This window comes from Dipodomys merriami, unplaced genomic scaffold (assembly GCF_024711535.1).
Source record: "Dipodomys merriami isolate MVZ:Mamm:240054 unplaced genomic scaffold, mDipMer1.0.p SCAF_17, whole genome shotgun sequence".
Classification (NCBI taxonomy): domain Eukaryota; kingdom Metazoa; phylum Chordata; class Mammalia; order Rodentia; family Heteromyidae; genus Dipodomys; species Dipodomys merriami.
The window spans coordinates 30,681,095-30,702,410 of record NW_027203048.1 but is presented as its reverse complement, the minus strand read 5'-3'; the positions used below and the strand labels follow the sequence as shown (position 1 = coordinate 30,702,410).

General features: G+C 37.4%; 1 protein-coding gene across 6 annotated transcripts in view; it reads left to right on the top strand.

Moving 5' to 3' along the window:
- Positions 1 to 21,316, top strand: part of Asb3 (ankyrin repeat and SOCS box containing 3) — a 138,346-nt gene that overhangs the window by 51,617 nt on the left and 65,413 nt on the right. For all 6 annotated transcript variants that reach the window (XR_011372527.1, XM_070025625.1, XM_070025623.1 and 3 more), the window contains 2 exons: positions 8,673 to 8,850; positions 11,832 to 12,029. Coding sequence is in view for 5 of the 6 variants with exons in the window: in XM_070025625.1 (XP_069881726.1) it covers positions 8,673 to 8,850; positions 11,832 to 12,029 (376 nt within the window). In the remaining variant the exon portion in view is untranslated. The remainder of the gene's footprint in view (positions 1 to 8,672; positions 8,851 to 11,831; positions 12,030 to 21,316) is intronic.

Below are 21,316 nucleotides of genomic sequence, written 5' to 3'. Positions count from 1 at the left end.
ACTTCTAGTCCTGTGATTTTCAGTTATTACTTTTTTTTTTTACTAACATTTTGTATAAAATAAAACTGCATATTAATGGCTGTCTCATGCCAAGTCTCTTGGCACCTGGAACTCTACCACTTGCTTTGTTTTTTGTTTTGTCCTTTTATTTTTTCTCTTTTCTCTGAATTGTTATGAATGACAGATTGAAAAGGCATATAAGACTGTTTATAATATAACTTGGTATGTTTCCAGCTCTTAATAGTTTCAGTGAGATATCTATCAGTTTTTCAACTTTTCTACTTGTAGTCTTACAGGATTCCTTATTCTTTCTTTTTTCTTTTTTTTTTTTTTGTTGGTTGTGGGACCTGAACTTGAGGTCTGGGTGCTGTCTCTGAGTTCTTTTCCTCAAGGTTAGCACTCACTTTGAGCCACAACTTTACTCCTTCATGTTTTTATTGACCATTTTTACTTTCTCTGAGAAGTCTCTATTTAGCTTTTCATGGGGGGGTGTTGTTATTTAATCTTTGGGGGTTTTGTTTTTTTGAGCTCCTTGCATATTATAGTCATTAGGCTCTTGTCTAACAGAGATCTTCTCTCATCCTGTAGGTTGTCTTTTTAGCTTAGTAACTGTGTCCTTCATTGTGCAGAAGCTTTTTAGGTCTTACTTGTCAGTTCTCCTGTTTGCTGATAGTCTGGAATTCTACTCAGAAAATTCCTGCCTATATCAATAAATTCTAATGTTTTCTATTTCTTCCATAGTAGTCCTATAACTCCTGTAGTAGTTTCAAGGCTTCAGGTCTTAACATCGAAGATTTTGATCCACTTTGAATTCATATTAGTACAAGGTGACAGACAGGGATCCCAGTTCAGTCTTCTGCACATGGATGTTCAGTTTTCCCAACAGCATGTTGAAAAGTTAAAGGGTCTTTTATCCAACATATATCCAACAGATTGCTGTAGGTATTTATGGGTTTATTTCTTGGTCTACTAGTTTGTTCCATTGTTTTTCAGGTCTGTTTTTGTGCCAATGTCAAGGTGTTTTTGTTAGTATGGCTCTGGAGTAAAGTCTGAAGCTTTGGATGTGATATTTCTTACATTGCTGTCCACCTCCTCCCCCCCCCCCCCAGGATTGTTTTTGGCTATTTTGTAGGTTCCATATGAGTTTTGGGATTTTGTTCCCCCATCTTTATGAAGAATGACATTGGGATTTTGATGATTCTACATTGAATTTGTAGATTGCTTTTGTTGGGATGGCTGTTTTCATGATATTAATTCTGCTAATCCATGAACATGGAACATCTTTTCACCTCCTGTTTTGTTCTTCAGTACTTTCTTCTGAGTTTTATATTTTTCTTTGCAGAGATCCTTTACCTTATTGGATAAGTTTATTCCTCATCATTATTTTTTTTTGTAAAGATACTGTGTAGAGGGGTTACAGTCATATGAATAAGGTAATGAGTACATTTCCTATCGAGCATTGTTACTCCCTCCTTTGTTTTTCCCCTACTATCCCTTCCCTCCTCACCTCTCCAATATCTTCCTCCTCCCCCTCAAGTTATGAAGTTCGTTTTCAACATAGTGTCTTGGACATCTCATTGTTATGATGGGTCAACCTGTATCCTTGTTTTAGCATTTTGTTATTTCCCTTCTCCTCCTCAAACTAGAAAAATGTATATACAAGATTCAGGGTACTGGAATCAAATACAGTAACAAAAAGGGTTATCGTCACTATTTTCTTTTGAGGTTATTGCAAAAGAGTTGTTTTCTAATTTTCTTGTTTGCTCATTGTTGGTATACAGAAAGTCTACTGATTTTCATGTGTTGATTTTTTTTTAATTGTAAAGCTGATATACAGAGGGGTTAGGGTTACATAAGTAAGGTAATGAGTACATTTATTTTTGAGTAGTGTTACCCCTTCCCTGTTTTCTCCCATTTTCCCTCCCCCCGACTCCTCTCCCCCTATGTTGTAAAGTTCATTTCTGACATAGTGTTTAGTGAATATCACTGTTGCATTTATTGGTTCATCTTTTGTCCCACCATTTCTGTAATTCCCTTTCCCTTCCCCAAGTCAGATAAACTTAAATACAAGACAAAGGGTATTGAAATTAGAAACAGTGACCACAGGGAATAAACCAGAGGAGAAAAAAAACACAAAAGAAATAACTGCAAACAATACATTAAGAAAAAAAAGGAAATAAAAGAAAAATAAACCACACACAAAAAAGCCCCTCTGTTTCCATATGGTGGAGATCATTTTGATTAGCATCGTTTTATTTATTTATTTATTTATTTATTTATTTATTTATTTATTTATTTATTTATTTATTTTTGGTCGGCCGTGGGGCTTGAACTCTGGGCCTGGGCGCTGTCCCTCAGCTCTTCAGCTCAAGGCGAGCGCTCTACCACTTGAGCTACGGCACCACTTCCGGTTTTCTGGTGGTTTATTGGAGATAGGAGTCTCACGGTCTCTCCTGCCTGGGCTGGCTTTGAACCGCGATCCTCAGATCTCAGCCTCCTGAGTAGCTAGGATTACAGGCGTGAGCCACCAGCACCCGGCTTATTTATTTATTTTTAAATAAGTTTTTTATTGTGAAAATACTGTACAAAGGGGTTACAATCATATGAGCCAGGTACATTACTATCAAGCCCAAAATTGTAAAGTTCATTTTTCAACATAATGTCTTCTACATCTCATTGTTGCAATGGGTCCCCCTGTATCCCTATTTAAACAATTTGTCTTTTCCCTTCTTCCCCAAATTATACCAACATCAAATACAGTGAAAACGGGGTCAAACCATAGGAGAGGGAAATACAAAAAAACAACAACAACAAAAAATCACAGGGTACCTTATAAATGTGTTAGAAACAATAGCAAGAAAGAAAAAAACACTTGTGTCCTTGTCTTGGGGTTCATTTTGCTTAACATCATCTTATCTGACCTTTTCTGCTTGTCTCAGACATATACTAGTTATTGCAAATAAGGGAAACCATGGGACCTATGTTTCTTTGGACCTGGCTTACTTCACTTAATATAATTTTTTTCCCAGTCTCCATTTCCTAACAAATGGGGCAATGTCATTCTTTCTTATGGAGGCATAGAATTCTATTGTGTGTATATACCACATTTTCTTTCTTTTTTTTTTTTTTGGTCCGGTTGTGGGGCCTGAACTTTGGGCCTGGGCACTGTCCCTCAGCTCTTCAGCTCAAGGCTAGCACTCTACCACTTGAGCCACAGCGCCACTTCTGGGTTTTTTTCTTTTTGCTTATGTGGTGCTGAGGAATCAAACCCAGGACCTCATGCATACAAGGTAAGCGCTTTACCACTGAGCCACCTTCCCAGCCCATACCACATTTTCTTGATCCATTTATCTACTGAGGGGCATCTGGGTTGGTTCCACATCTTAGCTATGGTAAATAATGCTGCAATCAACATAGTTGTGCTGGTAGCTTTAGTATGGTCTTGTTTGTAATCATTTGGGTAAATGCCCAAAAGTTGGATTTCTGGGTCATAGGGGAGCTCTATGTGGAGTCTTTTGAGGAAGCTCCATACTACTTTCCAAAGTGGTTGAACAAGTTTACACTCCCACCAACAATGCAGTGGGTTCCTTTCTCTGGCCACATCCCCTCCAGCATCTATAGTTATTATAGTTCTTTTTTTTTTTTTTTTGTCCTGTCGTGGGGCCTGAACTCTGGGCCTGGGCGCTGTCCCTCAGCTCTTCAGCTCAAGGCTAGCACTCTACCACTTGAGCCACAGCTCCACTTCCGGCTTTTTTCTTTTTGCTTATGTGTTGCTGAGGTTGAGGAATCGAACCCAGGGCCTCATGCATGCAAGGCAAGTGCTCTACCACTGAGCCACCTTCCCAGCCCTAGAGTTCTTGATTATAACTATTCTAACTGGGGTAAGGTGGTATCTCAATGTTGTTTTGTTTTTGTTTTTGTTTATTTTTTTTTGGGTCCAGTTGTGGTCCTGAACTCTGGGCCTGGGCGCTGTCCCTCAGCTCTTCAGCTCAAGGCTAGCACTTTACCACATGAGCCACAGCGCCACTTCTGCCTTTTTTTTTTTCCTGCTTATGTGGTGCTGAGGAATCGAACCCAGGGCCTCATGCATGCAAGGCAAGCGCTCTACCACTGAGCCACCTTCCCAGCCCCCTCAATGTTGTTTTGATTTGGATTTCTTTTATGGCTATAGAAGTTGAGCATTTCTTCATATGTGTATTGGCCATTCTTATTTCCTCTTCAGAGAAGTTTCTCTTTAAGTCTTTAGTCCACTTATTTATTGGGCAGTGGTTTCTTTGAGGATTTGTTATTAGGGGATTTAATTTTTTGAGTTCCAAGTATATTTTAGATATGAGACCCTTATCTGTTGTATGCTAGTATAGATCTTCTCCCAATCTGTGGGCTTTCTATTGATCTTGCTAGCTATGTCCTTTGCCATGCAGAAGCTCTGCAATTTCATGCAATCCCATTTGTCCAACCTTTCTTTGATTTGTTGTGTTTCTGGGACTCTATTAAGAAAATTTTGGCCTGTGCCAAGGAGACCTAGGGTTTCTCCTATTCCATCCTGTAATGTTTTCAGAGTGTCTGCTTTGACTCCGAGGTCTTTGATCCATTTGGAGTTGATTCTGGTGCAGGGTGATATATAAGGATCTAGCTTTAGTTTTCTACAAGTGATTAACCAATTTTGCCAGCACCATTTACTGAAAAGACTTTCTTTCTTCCGTTCTATTTTTTTAGTTCCCTTATCGAAGATTAGGTGGCTATAGCTCTGTGGGTTCATTTCTGGGTTTTCAATTCTATTCCACTGGTCCTGAGGTCTGTTCTTGTGCTAGTACCAAGCTGTTTTGATTACTATGGCTTTGTAATAGAGTTTGAAATTTGGCATTGATATTCCTCCAGAACTGTTCTTTCTGTTGAGAATCGTTTTTGCTATTTGGAGTCTTTTATTGTTCCATATGAACTTTTGGATTACTTCTTCTATTTCCTTGAAGAATGAGGTTGGAATATTGATAGGTATTGCATTGAATTTGTAGATAGCCTTTGGAAGTATTGCCATTTTCACGATGTTGATCCTTCCAATCCAGGAGCATGGGAGGTTTTTGCCACTTCCTAAGTTCTGTTTTGATTTCCTTTTTCAGGCTTTTAAAGTTTTCATCATAGAGGTCCTTCACTTGTTTGGTTAAATTAATTCTTAGGTATTTTATTTTTTTGTGGGACTATTACAAATGGAGTTGCTTTCCTGATTTCAGCTGTGCTCTTCTCATTGTTGGCATACAGAAAAGCCATTGATTTTTGAGAGTTAATTTTATACCCTGCTACTTTGCCAAAGTTTCGAATCAGTTCAAGTAATTTGGTAGTGGAATCCGTGGGATTCAAGATCATGTCATCTGCAAAGAGGGAGAGTTTTACTTCTTCTTTTCCTATTTGGATCATCTTTATGTTTGCATCTTGTCTTATTGCTGTAGCTAGGCATTCTAATACTAAATTGAAGAGAAGTGGAGAGAATGGACATCCTTGTCTCATTTCTGAGTTTAGAGGAAATGGCTTTAGTTTTTCACCATTAATTATAATGCTGGCTGTAGGTTTGTTATATACAGCCTTTATTGTATTGAGGAATGTTCTATGGATTCCTAATTTTTCCAGAGCCTTCATCATAAAGGAATGTTGGATCTTGTCAAATGCTTTTTCTGCATCTATTGAGATAATCATGTGGTTCTTATCCTTGCTCTTGTTGATGTGATGATTTATATTAATTGATTTGCATATACTAAACTAGCTTTGCATCCCTGAAATGAATCCTGTTTGATTGTGGTGTATGAATCTTTGGATGAATTGTTGAAGTCGATTGGCCAAAATTTTGTTGAGAAGTTTTGTATCGATATTCATCAAAGAAATGGTTGTATAGTTCTCTTTCTTTGATGAGTTTCTGCCTGGTTTTGGGATGAGGGTTATGATGGCTTCATAGAATGTGTTCGGTAGTGAACTTTCTCTTTCAATTTCATTAAAGAGTTGAAAGAGTATTGGTGTGAGTTCTGCTTTGAAGGCCTTGTACAATTCTGCTGTAAATCCATCCGGTCCTGGGTAGCATATTTTATGTGGTCATATATACATAGCTTTTGGGTTATTGTGGACCTCTGCAAGGACTATCCTAGGCATATACTAATTATTATAAATGAGTACAAATTGGAGTTTGGGTCTGGCTTACTTCATTTAATATGATTTTTTCCAAGTCTTTCCATTTCCTTATAAATGGGATGATGCCATTCTTTTTGATGGAAACAGAATTCCATTGTGTACATATTCCACATTTTCTTGATCAGTTCAACTACTGAGGAGCATGTGGGTTGATTCCATATCTTAGATATGATAAGTAATGCTGCAATGAATGTTGTTATGCTGGTAGCTTTAGTGTGGGCTTGTTTGTGATCATTTGGATAAACACCCAGGAGTGGGATTGCTGGATCATAGGGGAGCTCTATGTTTAGTATTTTGAGGAACCTCCATATTGCTTTCCAGGGTGGTTGAACCAGTTTACATTCCCAGCAACATGTGTTGATTTTATATTATACAGCTTACTAAAGGTGTTTATTAGCTCTAGTTTAGAGATGGAATGTTTAGAATCCTTTCCATACAGTATCAGATTATCTGCAAATATGAATACTTTGATTTCTTCCTTTTTTGAATACCTTTTTATTCCTTTCTCTAGCCTTTTTACTCTGGCTAGAAATTCCAGGAGTTCAGAGAGTGGGCATCCTTGTCTTGTTCCTGATTTTATAAGAAGTAGTTTTAGTTTCTGAGTATTTAGTATAATGTTGGCTAAGAGTCACATAAACCTTTATTATTCAACTTTGTGTGTGTGTGTGTGTGTATGCTCGTGTGTGTGTGTGTGTGTGTGTGTGTGCGCACGCATGCGCGCGCACGCGCTGGCCCTGAACTGTGGTCCTTTCTACTTATACCACATCCCAATTTCAGCTTTTTGTTGTTGTTGGTGGTGGTCATGGGTCTTGAACTCAGGGATTGTGCACTATCCCTAAGGTTGAGTACAACTTTAAGTCCAGCTCTACTTTCTGTTTTTAGGTGGTTAATTGGAGATAAGTGTCTCATAGACGAAGGGTGACATTGTCCAAAAAGAAGTTTACCTATGCTAGGTGCCAGTGGCTCACATCTGTAATCCTGGCTACTCAGGAGGCTGAGATCTGAGGATCATGGTTCAGAACTTACTTGGGCAGGAAAGTCTGTGAAACTCTTATCTCCAATTAACCACCAGAAAACTGAAGTTTCACTTTGGCTCAAGTGGTAAAGCACTGCCTTGAACTGAAGAGCCGAGGGACAGCACTCAGGCCCAAAGTTTAAGCCCTATGACTGACAAAAAAGAAATGTACTTATTACCTGACTTAGGTAACTGTAACCACTCTGTAGATCACCTTTATAATAACAATCAAAAAAAAAAAAAAAGTATCACAGACTTTCTGCCTGGGCTGGCTTTTGAATGGCAATCCTCAGATCTCAGCCTCCTGAGAATCTAACTGTGAATCACTAGTTCCTGGGCACTTTCAGCTTTTGATGGCTAATTGGAGATAAGAGTCTCATAGACTTTTCTGCCAGGGCTGGCCTCAGACCAGGAATCTTGATCTCAGCCTCCTCAGCAGCTAGGACTACAGTATGAGTTATCAGCACCCAGTTATTCAGCCTTTTACATCTTTATATATTTGTATTTAGATAACTTGATTACATTCATGACTTCAAAATCAACCCAGAAACCCATTTAAAGTACTTTTTTTCCCCTTTCTGTGGACTTTATTTATTATGGAAATCATGAAGAAGAGATGTAACAGAGTATAGGCAGTGCTAAAGCATAGATCTCCTGTATGTTATATCTTCTGGTAGTTTTTCATAAATCTTAATCTGAATCAGTTAGTAACATCTATAAAGTTTGTAACATAGCTTTTAAAAAATAATTCTCAGAAATGTGAAAGTGCTATCTGTATTGGATAGTTTGCACTAATTCTTTTGTGTGTGTGTGGGGGGGAGGGGGGCCAATGAACGAGGGAAGGGCAGGCTCTTGCTCTGCAGGCCAGATAGATTAAATGAATTTAGTGTGTACTGTAGTCTCTGTGTTCTTCCTTCCTTAACCTTCCAACTGCTAGGTTTACAGATATGTAGCACCACATATAGCTCATTTTTTTCTCTGTAAACATTTGTATACTTTGGATCCGCAGAGTGCTTGTTGGATGATAGATTGAATAGGAGTTTTTAGTTTAAAAATGAATTCCAAAATTTGATCAGTTGTTGTCTTTCTAATAGTAATTACCAACAAATTAGAAAATAAGGGTTGGGAAGATGGCTCAGTGGTAGAGCGCTTGCCTTGCATGCCTGAGGCCCTGGGTTCGATTCCTCAGCACCACATAAGCAAAAAGAAAAAAGGCGGAAGTGGCGCTGTGGCTCAAGTGGTAGAGTGCTAGCCTTGAGCTGAAGAGCTGAGGGACAGCGCCCAGGCCCAGAGTTCAGGCCCCATGACCGGACCCCCCCCCAAAAAAAAAAAAAAAAAAGAAAATAAGTATTTCTATTCAGTAGCATTCATTGATGGGAAACTTGTACAATGAAACATTTGTTTTTAAAGGCAGTTGCCTTAAAATTTGTTATTTCTTTTATACAGATGACCATTATCTGTTATATTTTTTATTTTGTTTTAGGTGCAAATGTCAATTGTCAAGCCTTGGACAAAGCTACTCCACTGTTCATTGCTGCCCAAGAGGGTCATTCAGAATGTGTGGAACTTTTGCTGTCCAGTGGGGCAGATCCAGATCTTTACTGTAATGAAGACAATTGGCAATTACCGATTCATGCAGCTGCTCAAATGGGCCATTCAAAGTAAGTATTGATGGCAGAATAAAAATGATCTCATAGTTAAAAGCTAATAAGGAATAAATCTAGGCCAGACCTTTCATCTCCAGGCAAAACTAGATCTACTCCAGGTAGCTAGATCTATTCCTTGTCTGTTCTCCATGCTATCCTTACCTCCTGTTGGTCTTAAATTTTCCTTTTCTGTCAGAGGGCTAGAGATAGAGTGGCTTCAGGAGATTTCTTGGGGGTATTGAATCTGTCCTCTGATTTCTTAAGTGAATGATATTTTCCCTTTCCTCACTAGTTTTATTGTATCTTCACATCTTTCTGACTGCACAACGTTTTTGAGTTTCTTATTCCTGTTTGGAATGGAGGCTTCTTTTTTCTATTTCTTTTGATGTTGGTCATGAGGCTTGAACCTCAGGGTCTGGGCGCTGTCACTGAGCTCTTTTTGCTGAGATAGCATTCTACCACTTTGAGCTACAGCTTTACTTCCAATTTTCTGGTGATTAATTGGAGATAAGAGTCTCATTGTCTTAACTGCCTGGTCTGCCTTTGAACCATAGTTCTTAGATCTCAGCCTCATGAGTAGCTAGGATTAGAAGCTTGAGCCACCAACCCCAAGCAAATCTTTTTTTCTGTGTGTTAAGTATGGCTCCCCATCTTGAACCTTTTGACTGGACTTTTTCTAGTTTCAAGTCAAAGCTGCTATTTTTCTAGCTTTTGTTGCTCTTCTTGATTTGCCAAAATTCCTGGGAAATCATTGGTATTTTTTAGATTGATAATGCATTTGGCTTAACGTAATCTTAGAAGCTGGTTACACACAACTCTGAACATAAATTGACACTGAACAGTTTTTAAAATAATATGTTTTCAATATTTAGGGCCATAGTTCTACAGTATATCTTATAGTTCTTGGTAGTACTTAAGAAATAATGCTAAGTAGCCATTATTTCATGTGCTTACATAGTAGTCAACAGTTTACAATTTGGTTATTATGCCACAAGGTGGCATGGTATTTCACTGTGTCCTTTTTATAATCCTGTTTGTGTCTTGTAAGAATATAATTTTTCCAACTCATAAAAATAATTTAGACACATTCATTAAATTTAAAGGTGCTAAACAGAGTCTTAATTTTAAACATTTTAGGTTTTAAAATTTGGTATTTTTCTTAAAAATTTTTTTTTTTTGTCAGTCGAGGTGCTTGAACTCTGGGCCTGGGCACGGTCCCTGAGCTCTTCAGCTCAAGGCTTGCGCTCTGCTCTGCCACTTGAGCCACAGTGCCACTTGCGGTTTTCTGATGATTAATTGGAGACAAGAGTTTTACCGATTTTCCTGTCCGGGCTGTCTTTGAACCGCAATCCTCAGATTTCAGCCTCCTGAGTAGCTAGGATTACAGGCGTGAGCCATTGGTGCTGGCTATTTTTCTTAATTTTTGATTATTTAAACATACATCTTAGATATAATTATACTTGGAATTTTAAATTATTAACAAAACTCTGAGGAATTTGTCCTCACTTGTGTTGAGAATTCTATTTCGCATCTATGATTTCCTCCATAGCTACTTTAAAGGTAACCCTTTCTGTACATCTGAGCTTTCCTTTACTGCCTGTCCTCTTAGTCTCATACAAGAGAAATAGAATGTCATAAAGATACACTGAGGTAGAAAGGAATTTCCTAGGTTACTTCCTCATTTAATTTCTAAATTAAAAATTTTAAAAACTTTGAAATATTCAGGATTGAATTCAGGCCTGTGCTAAAAGGCAAGCACTGTACCACTTGAAATATACTCCCAGCTCTTTTATTTTCGAGGTAGGATATTGCTAACTTTGCCAGCGCGGGCCTCAAACTCCTGATTCATGTGCTTCCACCTTCTGAGTAGCTGGAACTACAGGCATGTACCACTTATGCCTGGCTATTTTCAATTTTAAAAGTAAGTTGTCCTTTTTGTCTCTAGTTAACTACTGAAATAAGTTTATATAGTCTAAATGCTTCATACTTTCTTTAGAATTTTCTGTGTCTGCAAGTAGCTTGTTTATAAATCTGCTTCAGATTTTAATGAGCTTATATTCTTTTCAAAGGATATAATATTTTAGCAGAAATTCTATTTTTTCTGATGAAAACGTTATTTCTTAACCATTTTATATTATTTACCATCTTTAAAAATTCTTACTAATTGGGGCTGGGAAGGTGGCTCAGTGGTAGAGCGCTTGCCTTGAGCTGAAGAGCTGAGGGACAGCGCCCAAGCCCAGAGCTCAGGCCCCACGAATGGACCCCCTCCAAAAAAAATTCTTAATAATTGGACAAACAAAACTAATTGGAAGCTAATGCTTGTAATTCCTAACTATTGTGTAGGATGAGAACTGAGGATCACATTCAAAGCTAGCCTGGACAAGAAAGTCTATGAGACTCCTATCTCCAATAAATTACTAAAAAAAAGTGGAGCTGTGGCTGACATAGTAAAGTGCTAGCCTTGAGCAGAAAAACTCAGTCAGTGCTCAGGCCCTGAGTTAAAGCCTCAGGACAGGCATGCATCCCCCTCTCCTCCCTCCTCCCCCCCCATCCCCATCCTCCCAGTCCCAACCAAAAATCTTCTTTCACCCACAATATTTCATTGGCTTGATACCAGTTTATATTTGGAATAATAAATATTTAAGTAATTTAATAGATTTTGAAATATCAAATGTGAAATTAAATTTTGGAGCATAAGTGGTGATACTAAGGTAAATAGACAAAATTAGTAAAGAAATAAAGAAATGGAAATTATTTGCTTATAGGAATATTAGTTAATTATTTTTCAGGTATATTTAAGGATCTTTGTATTTGTTAACAATAAGTATAATATTTTGTAGTAACCATGTAGCATGTAGTAATATAATGGAGCTAAAAGATATAATAAGACAGAAAGATTTCATTAAGACAATCCATGGATATATAGTAGAAATATTGCCTGAACCCATGTATATAATAGGGAAATATTAAATGCTCCTGCATTTGTGTACTTATAGAATCTTGGACTTGTTAATACCACTTACTAACCGGATCTGTGACACTGGGCCAGACAAAGTGAGCCCTGTTTACTCAGCTGTGTTTGGAGGACATGAACGGTGCTTGGAAATACTACTCCAGAATGGCTATAGCCCAGACGCCCAGATGTGCCTGGTCTTTGGATTTGGTTCTCCCATGTGCATGGCTTTCCAGAAGGAGTATGTATACTTACTATGTTTTAATTCTTTTTTCTATATGGCAGTGTTTTACCAGGTATCTTTTTTCATGGTAAGACTTAATATCTCTGGTAGTGCTACATTGCTAATTCAGGAAACAGATAAGCAGAAAACACCTACTATGGTATATCCTTTTTAGTCATGCAGCAACAAAGAAGTGATAATGTCAGGTAATCTGTCCGTCTTTGAGCCTGGACATTTAATGTAGCAGTTTAAGACAATTCTTTACATGTGTTTGAAATATGGATACTGGTTCTAACAGGGGCTATCTTAGCATCTTGGTGGATGATAGGGACTTTCTGAAAACTCTTAGTGGAGAAATCCCACCCCCATACCCAGGTGATAGGTGTGCCTGAATTCCTAGAAGCAGGGGCTGGGACTTGGACAATAGGTTCCTGGACCTGGCAGACTTGTATGAACTCTGAACTTTGGAGCTCACTGTGATCCTGCCCCCTGACCATGATCCTATTTAGGCCCTACCACCACAGCTGTGATTGCACCAAGCCTGGTGTCTCCTGACTCGCCTCAGGTTATCATAGTGCCCCTCTTCAACTCTCTATTAGAATTGATCTAGTTTGTTGAGATAGTTTTTCTGCTCTTTCTTCACTACCCTCTTGGCCCAGTAGTTTCCAACAGTACTAAGTTCATTTGAGGCTGCAAGTTTTTTGGGGGACATGTGTCCTCTCACAGTTGTCTGCTTTCTACTAAAAACTTCTAATTCAACCTCCCCAAATATGGCTTCTCTGTATTTTGCAATTGAATTCCCATACAACAGTTAATGTACATTAAGGAATTCTCTGGTACCTTTGGTCTTCATCACAATTCAAGAATTCAAAATACCACTTTATCAAGTAAGGCAATAACTTTTTAAGGTTATTTGCCACTTGAATTTATATTTATAAAACTTATGAGCCTAAAAATAAAGCATTTATGGCTTTGCAGATATTATTGCAAATCTAATATATTGAATCTAATGTTCCAATGAAACAGTAGAAATGAAGAATTAATGCCGGGTTTTTGTTTTTGTTTTTGTTTTTTTGGGTGGAGGTACTGGGGAGTTTGTACTCCGGTTCTCAGTGTGGATAGACTGGCACAATACTGCTGAGTATTGCCCCCAGCCTTGGTTTTTTCTGGTTACTTTTGAGATAAGATCTCACTTTCCACCCAGGCACACACCTGAGTCATGATCTGTCTATGCTTCCCATTGGGATTATAGGTGTGTGCTACTGTATCCAGCTTCTTTCCATAGAGATTGGAGTCTTGCAGACTTTACTGCCTGGGGTTGGCCTGGCTCCATAATCCTTCTGATTGCCTGTAGCTAGGGATGGGAGGCACATGCCACTGTGCTCAACTATGAACTGAGAAAGGACCTCGTGAACTTTTCTGCCTATGCTGGTCTTAAACCTTGATCCTTTTGTTCTCAGCCTCTCAGGTAGCTAGGAATATTGGTATGAGCCACTGATGTTCAACTTCTTTTTAATGTTTTGTTTAATAAATTGTCTTTGAGACTCCTCAGGTTTTTAAATAAATATTAAGAATAAGGTTATTTTAAAGAAAAGCAATATTGAATAATACCCATGATATAATGGAAAAAGTTATATAAATAGATGTTATTTTTATTGATGCAGGAGAGATTGTAGATATACACATGTCACTGATGTTCTGGAATTCATCATTATGGTTGTCTAGCTGCAATGCAAAACTTATTTACTGAGCTTTTCTTTTTTGCAACTCTATGTTGTCTAATGTTTACCATATAACATAGTGGTTCATTTTATTTGTTTCAAATTTAAGTTTCCAAACAATAGTTTAGTTTAGTTTGAAGATTTGGAGTTTTGATTAATGTGAGTATCTAGGGCCTACTCCATGCATAACTTTCATGTATATTAATTGTTTAACTCCTCAAGTTTTGCTTTTTAAGCCAGAGAAGCCCTAATTAGTTTAGATTCAGTAAGGACACATTGATGACATTAATTAGTTAAGTTCTCTTTCTTTATGCCATGTGAACAATCTTTATTAGGTTAGAACATAATGGTTTGGGAGGACTCTTTATGTGTTTGCATGTATACACATGTACACTTATGTGTATTTCTAATATGATTTATTTTGGCCTTCATTTTTTTTCCTTAGAGGTGAAATTTTTGTTCCTTCTGGTAGCAGCAACTAAGTTCTTTTCTCATCATCTTGTAGGAATAGTTTAAGTTGGTGCCTTTGTTGACCCTGCAACACCATAAAATTAATGGAACCTTGTCTGAGTTGGGCAATAATGCATCATGCCATTTAACAGGATCAGAGATAACTAGAGCTTGGTAGAAGTGGTCTTAGGTAGGATTCTGGATCTTGCAAAATTAATTGAAATTGTAGGGGGCTAGTCCCCTTTCCCATTGATTTCTACAAAAATCAGTCAGTAACATTAATTGGCCAGTTGATCCAATCAGTCTGTCTGTCTGTCTGTCTGTCTGTCTGTCTGTCTATCGATCTGTGTGTATAGTTGTACTATCTATTTATGTGTGTGTATATATATAAATGTATATATATATATGTCTATAGATAGATAGGTAGCACACTAAGTAGACCCTATTAAATATGTTGTGGAAGCTGAAACATGGACCTCATCTTTTAAGAATATGAAATGCTATAGAAAAAGTACTTAGTTGCATTTGCTGCACTATCTTCTGCCACCTCTAGCAAAGAGGTGCTTTTAATATGTCCCAACATGTAAATATCAACTGTTAATCTTGTTATTGAATAGTGATATAAATAGTAATTTTTTTCACAGGTACCCAGTATTTCCTTTTGGTTCCTGGTTATTTTGGAGATGGGTTCTAGTGGACTTTTCTGCTCAGGCAGATCCTGCAGATCTTAGCCTTTTGAGTAGCTAGGATTACAGGTATAACCTATTGGCCCCTGGCTCCTAGATTACATTTTGGCACGCTCTCTCTCTCTCTCTCTCTCTCTCTCTCTCTCTCTCTCTCTCTCTCTCTCTCTCTCTCTCTCTCTCTCTCTTCTCTCTGTCTCTGTCTCTCTCTCTCTCTCTCTCTTTCTCTCTCTCGAATTGAATGCAGAGCCTTGAACATAAATAGGCAACTATTCTATCACTGGACTCTTTATCTACAGCTCCAAAGTTTTTTGTTTTTTTTTTTTAGTTTAAATTTTATTTTGTGCCAGTACTGGGGCTTGAACTCAGTGCCTTGATACAACCCCTCAGCTTTTTATTTTTTTGTCGGTTGTAGGGCCTGAACTTTGGGTCTGGGTGCTGTCCCTCAGCTCTTTAGCTCAAGTCTAGCGCTCTGCTACTTGAGCCACAGCACGACTTCTGGCTTTTTCTGCTTATGTGGTGCTGAGGAATCGAACCCAGGGCCTCATGCATGCAAGACACGCACACTACCACTGAGCCACCTTCCCAGCCCAACCCCTCAGCTTTTCATGCTCAAGGTTCTTGCTGTACCACTTGAGCCACAGTTCTATTTCTGCTTTTTGCTGGTTAATTGGAGATAAGAGCCTCAACTACTTTCCTACTTTGGCTGGCTTTGAACCTTGATCCTCAGATCTCAGCCTCCTGAGTAGTTAGGATTATAGGTGTGAGTCATTGGTGCCTAGCAAAAGTTGTATTTTTAAGGAACTTCAGTGCTGTCAAATTCTTAGTATGCAGTAGTGGTGCTTCCAGTTTATGAGGTGTAATCCATTGTAACTTCTCTCTAGTTACATTTAAAAACTAGTCAGAACAAGTGGGGAGGCTGGGAAGGGATGTGAAGGGTAAACAAAGGAGGAGGCTGCAATGCTTGGTAAAAAATGTACGCATTATCCTGCCCATGTAATTGTAACTCCTCTGTATAGTATGTTCACAAATAAAATTAAATTAAATTTAAAAAAAAGAATTAAAAAAAAAAACTAGTCAGAACACAAAAAAGAACTATCCAAGGACTCTGTCAAATAGACCAAGATAGTCATGTCATAGAAAGGAGTGGTAACTTGGTGAAGTGGTGCTAATAGAGACAAATTTCGGAACTTCATTTCCTTTGCTGTGTTGCTGTGAAGGTAGCCCCTAGTCTGGATCTGAATACCAGCTCCAGCAGCTAAAATCCCAATAGAAGCTCAGAAAATCAACAGGATAAGCAGAAGTAAAGCATGTTCAAAAACAAATTGTTATAAACCAAAAATAGAGAAGCTGTGTACAGTGTACACAATGGTCCTTGTCACAAAAATGAGCTATCAAATTTTTTTTCTTTTTGGTCTGGTCGTGGGGCCTGAACTCTGGGTCTAGGTGCTGTCCCTCAGCATTTCAGCTCAAGGCTAGTGCTCTACCACTTGAGCCACAGAGCCACTTCTGGCTTTTTTCTTTTTGCTTATGTGGTGCTGAGGAATTGAACCCAGGGCCTCTGGCATGCAAGGCAAGCGCTCTACCACTGAGCCATCTTCCCAGCCCTAACAAATTTTTTTTTTTTAATCTTGGAAATTTTACTCTTTGAAATGCCCTACAAGGCATTGTAGGAAATACCCTGAAATTGTTAGTGGCTTTTAGAAAGGTGAACAAACTTATTGTCTTCCAGGTGGACATGTACTAATTGGACTAAGTGTATTCTTACCTAATAAAGTTAGATATTCAGGAATAAAAGTCATTGGAAAATACTATTTGTAATGTATAGGAGGAAAAAGGTTTAAGCATCAAAATAACTGTTCTGTGTAGGAAAAAAAGTTCAAACATCAAAGTATCTTTGATATGAAGATATATTCTTGTAGTCTTTCTCATAGATTTTTATTTGTTTGTTGGAATCCATGGCAGCATGGTAAATTTTGGAACATCTTTGCCATCCAGTATTGCTCATGTTGTAGAAAATTTAATGGAAGGGCAGGCAACCTTTTCCAGGGGATTGAATCTAAAAGATGTTAACATAATCACATGCCTACCTTTAATGTGGGTAGATAAAGGAGCTAACTTGTACATAATACACCACACATTTTTTTTTGTCAGTTGTGACAGGCTTGAACTCAGCCTGAGTGCTATTCCTGAGCTTTTTCCTCTCAAGGCCAGCACTACCACTTTGAGCCACAGTGCTACTTCCTGTTTCCTGGTGGTTAATTAGAGATCAGAATCTCATCAACTTTCCTGCCAGGGCTGGCTTTGAACTGAGATCTTCAGATTTCAACCTTGTGAGTAACTATGATTCCAGGCGGGAGCCATTGGCAGCTGTCCGGTTGTACATTTGACACATAGAAAGATGAGTATTTTAGTTCTCTTGTCCCTACTATCCTCTATTTATCTAGCAAATAGCATCTATTAAAATTGTAGTCTTTTTTTTGTTTAGAAATACTGGGGTTTGAACTCATTATCTCACACTTGGTAGGAAGATGCTCTACTCTTGAGCTATATCCAGCAAAACATCTGTCTTATACTATGCTAATATTAGCTAATGTGTGGCTATTATTAATATACTAGCATGCCAGTCACTGTATATATGAAATAGAAATTATTTTGGGACTCTAGAAAAGCTTTATTGATCAAACAAGAAAAGTTTAGTTTTTTTCCAATAGAATTTGGTTTTTGTATGTGAAGAGAGTAATACAGCCTTTTATAACTGACTACAGAAGGAAATCATAGCTTAGCTTACCTCATTTTGGCTGCTTTTCTAAATTATATAATCATCATTATCATGTTAGTTTCATAAAAGCCACTTTGTTTATTCTAGACATCATAAGTGTTAACATGGGAAAAAACAGAATGCCTTCATTTTGATTTTAACCAATGGCTGAAAGCCATTCAATAAAACTTACTTTGGCCTTTTGGTAATTCAACTAAGTTGGCTACTTATCTTACTGGCAAATTAAACATAGTTGCCAATTTCTGTTTGTATACAGTAAATCTGTTCTTGCATTGAATTTTTTTACTTTGCTTTTCTTATCTGGACAATATTTTCCATGAGGCCTCTGATCTATACCTCCTTAATAGCTGGGATTACAGGTATGAGCCTCCTCATTCAGCTGCCCTAATTAATTGTGAGCCAGGAGTGCATGGCCCATGCTAGTCATCTTAGCTATCCAGGAGGCTGAGATCCAGAGGATCATAGTTCAAAGTCAGTACGGGTAGAGAAATCTGAGATTTTTGTCTCTAGTTAACTAGCAAAATACCAGAAGCATAGCTCAAGTAACAGAGCATTAGCTGTGAGCAAGCAATAGCTTTAGTCACCCCTCCTCACTCACTGTCCTTATCATAGTTTGAACTCAGTGCCTTAAAACTTAGAGAGGGATGTTTTATATTTTGGCCTTAAATTTTTCATAGCTTGTGTCACATTTAGGCAATCTGTTGTAGTTTTATAAGAAAGCCTGTTGATTTATAATTTTATATTCATAATTTATAAACAGCAGTCGCTAGGGTATCTCCTAAAGCATTAGTTGTAACAACATGCTTTTAGGAAGAATCAATGATGCTTAGTCGAATTCCACAGTGAAATTGTATCTTCTGGCAAAAGTCTTTAAGGCTGAGCATCTATGGTAGGATGTTGATAGTTTCAAATGCTTAAGAGAAGAGGGTTTAGCCAGGCTTCTGAATTGCACATGTAAGAACACATGTCTGGAATTGTATATAAAATTTGTAATGAGGCAGTATCTCGAGCTTTTCACACAGTTGCTCTTGAGTGCTTATTGGAACATGTTCAACAGTCCATGTGTAGTTTGTCTCTTCAGTAAGTGAATCAGCAAGTGTTTAACTATAGTCAAAATAATGAGAGCTTAGTTAAATGATATCAAAGTGGTTGAGACAAATTGGTGATAATTGTTTAGAACCATTGGTCAGAGGATATCCTTTAGGACTTCCTATAGTACAAAACTGCTGGCAACAGATTCTGTGTGTCTCAAAGCAGCCAGAGGAAAACTGCATACAGAGAAGGTTGTTGAGAACAAGTATGTACATGATGGCAGACTTTTCATCAGGAATAAATAGCAAGTAGGAGATGAGCAATAAACATCCATTTTTGCAAAGAAGTTTAGGAATTACAGACTTTGTGAATTATTATACAAATGATTAACAATGTAAAATATACTGTTTGATCTATTAAGGAAGGAAGCGCAGATTGAGGTAAAATAGCTTTCCACATGGGCTAGAAGACATTGTACTTAGACATCTAGTGTCCCAGCTGCTTATAATCTTGATTTCAAATTTGTATATAAATCCTCAGAAGTAGTTTGTCTCACATGACTATGGTTCAAATGTATTATACCTAAAATGTTATACCTCTTATTTATTTAGATTGTACTTATTTTACTGTGATTCTTTAGGATAATGTTAGTGCCGATTTAAAGGGAGATTAATATATTCTTGCATATTTTCTTGCCCATCTGTCTGCACAGTGAACACATGTTTAATGAACTTTGTTGCAGCTTAAACATGTTTATATCATAAACATTTTTTAAAATGTGGCTTACAACAATTATAATTGCAGTCTTTGATTACTTAAAGTTGTGTATACCTGTTCTTCTGTTGTTGAGCATTTAAGCCATGTATTTGTAAAGTTTGTTATTGATAATATTGTGGCTGACATACTTATACAAATGGGTTACAATTTCTTTTGTATTTTATCTCCTGTTTAATTCTCAAGCATTATATTACTAAAAGGAAGCCTGAACACTTGCCAAAGTATATTTGTTATATAAGTACATTTACCTAAATAAATATATTTATAACATTTTGTTTTGATTTACATGGTATTTACTTAAAATTTATTTGATACTGTAAATACTTACCTAGTACCAGTTTTGCGTGCCAGAAAAGTAAAGTAACTTATTTATCCAGATAAGTGACTCGTCCAAGACTGTGTTCTTTAAGTTTGTAACAATGCCTATTTTGATAATCCTGCCAAGTAGCTCTGTCCAATAAGGGTTAGATCTGTTCTCAGTTAATTTCACTATGACCTACAAGTAGTAGATGATAACTGTTAAAAAAAAAAAAAAAGCAACCAGTTTCCTAAGTATAAAATGGGCTGATATGGTGGTTACCACCTGTAATCTCTATTGTTCAGGAGATGGATGTAGGAGAATCATTGTTGGGGGCCAGCCCCTAAGCCCAAATCTCTGAGTTCAATCTCCATTACTGCTTTTAAAAAAAGGATATAAAATCATATGCCTTTATTATTTTTTGTTTTTTGGGTTTTTTTTTGGCCCGGTCGTGGGGCACTGTCCCTCAGCTCTTCATTCAAGGCTAGCGCTCTACCACTTAAGCCACAGCACTACTTTTGGCTTTTTTTCTTTTTGCTTGTATGGTGCTGAGGAATCAAACCCAGGGCCTCATGCATGCAAGGCAAGCACTCTACCACTGAGCCACCTTCCCAGCCCCAATATGCCTTTATTCTATAAAGTTGCTTGATAATGCAGATTAATTTTAAATTGTACAACTGTAAGTTAAATTATGCATTTGAATTATTTCTACCCTTATGGGAGGAACACAGGTATAATGTCTCTGAACATTTAAAATACCATTTATTGAAGAGAGCTTTAGGAAATGGAAACATATCTTTCTTGTTGGTGGGTGGAGGTGGTGTTTATTTTTGCTTTGGTTTTTTTTTCTTATTGGGGGTGGATAAACGAGAAGGAGGGTGAACAAATTCAAGTCATTCTGTTTAGAATACACTATGTGGAAAATGACCTATGTAACTTGTGGGCAGGAATAGGAGGGAGGAACTGGGGGAAAGTAAAGGAAGAGGTGACATTGTCCATAAAAAGAACTGTACTCATTAACTGTCTTAGGAAATGATAACCCCTCTGTATAAAACATTAATAGTAACAGTAAAATCATTAAAAAGGAAAAGGTTATAAAAATTTTTTGCCTGGTTTGGTCTTGAACCATAATCTTTCATTCTCTGCCTCCTTCATAGCTAAGATTAAAACTATGAGCCACAGTGTCTAGCTTTGTTGGTTTTTTGTTGTTAAAAATAAAAGGCCTTTTCTGTGCTGTATATTTGAATATATGTGTGTGATATATGTCTGTATGTATATGCACATATTTATACAAATATTGCCATTAGAAATCTTAAGAGGGAAATTGGTTAAGGCTATTATTAAAGGAAGTTGTGTTTATTAGATCTTTTCTGTGTTCTGTGTGTACATATACACATATTGCTATTAGGAATCTTAAAGAAGAAAATTGGTTAAGCCTATTATTGAAGGAAATAATATTTTAGAAATCCTGGAATGAATCATTAGGCTTTAGGGATTCATCACATTGTTGATTAACTTGGTTTATTAACTTGGTTTAGCAAGTATTTTATAGGAGGGATACC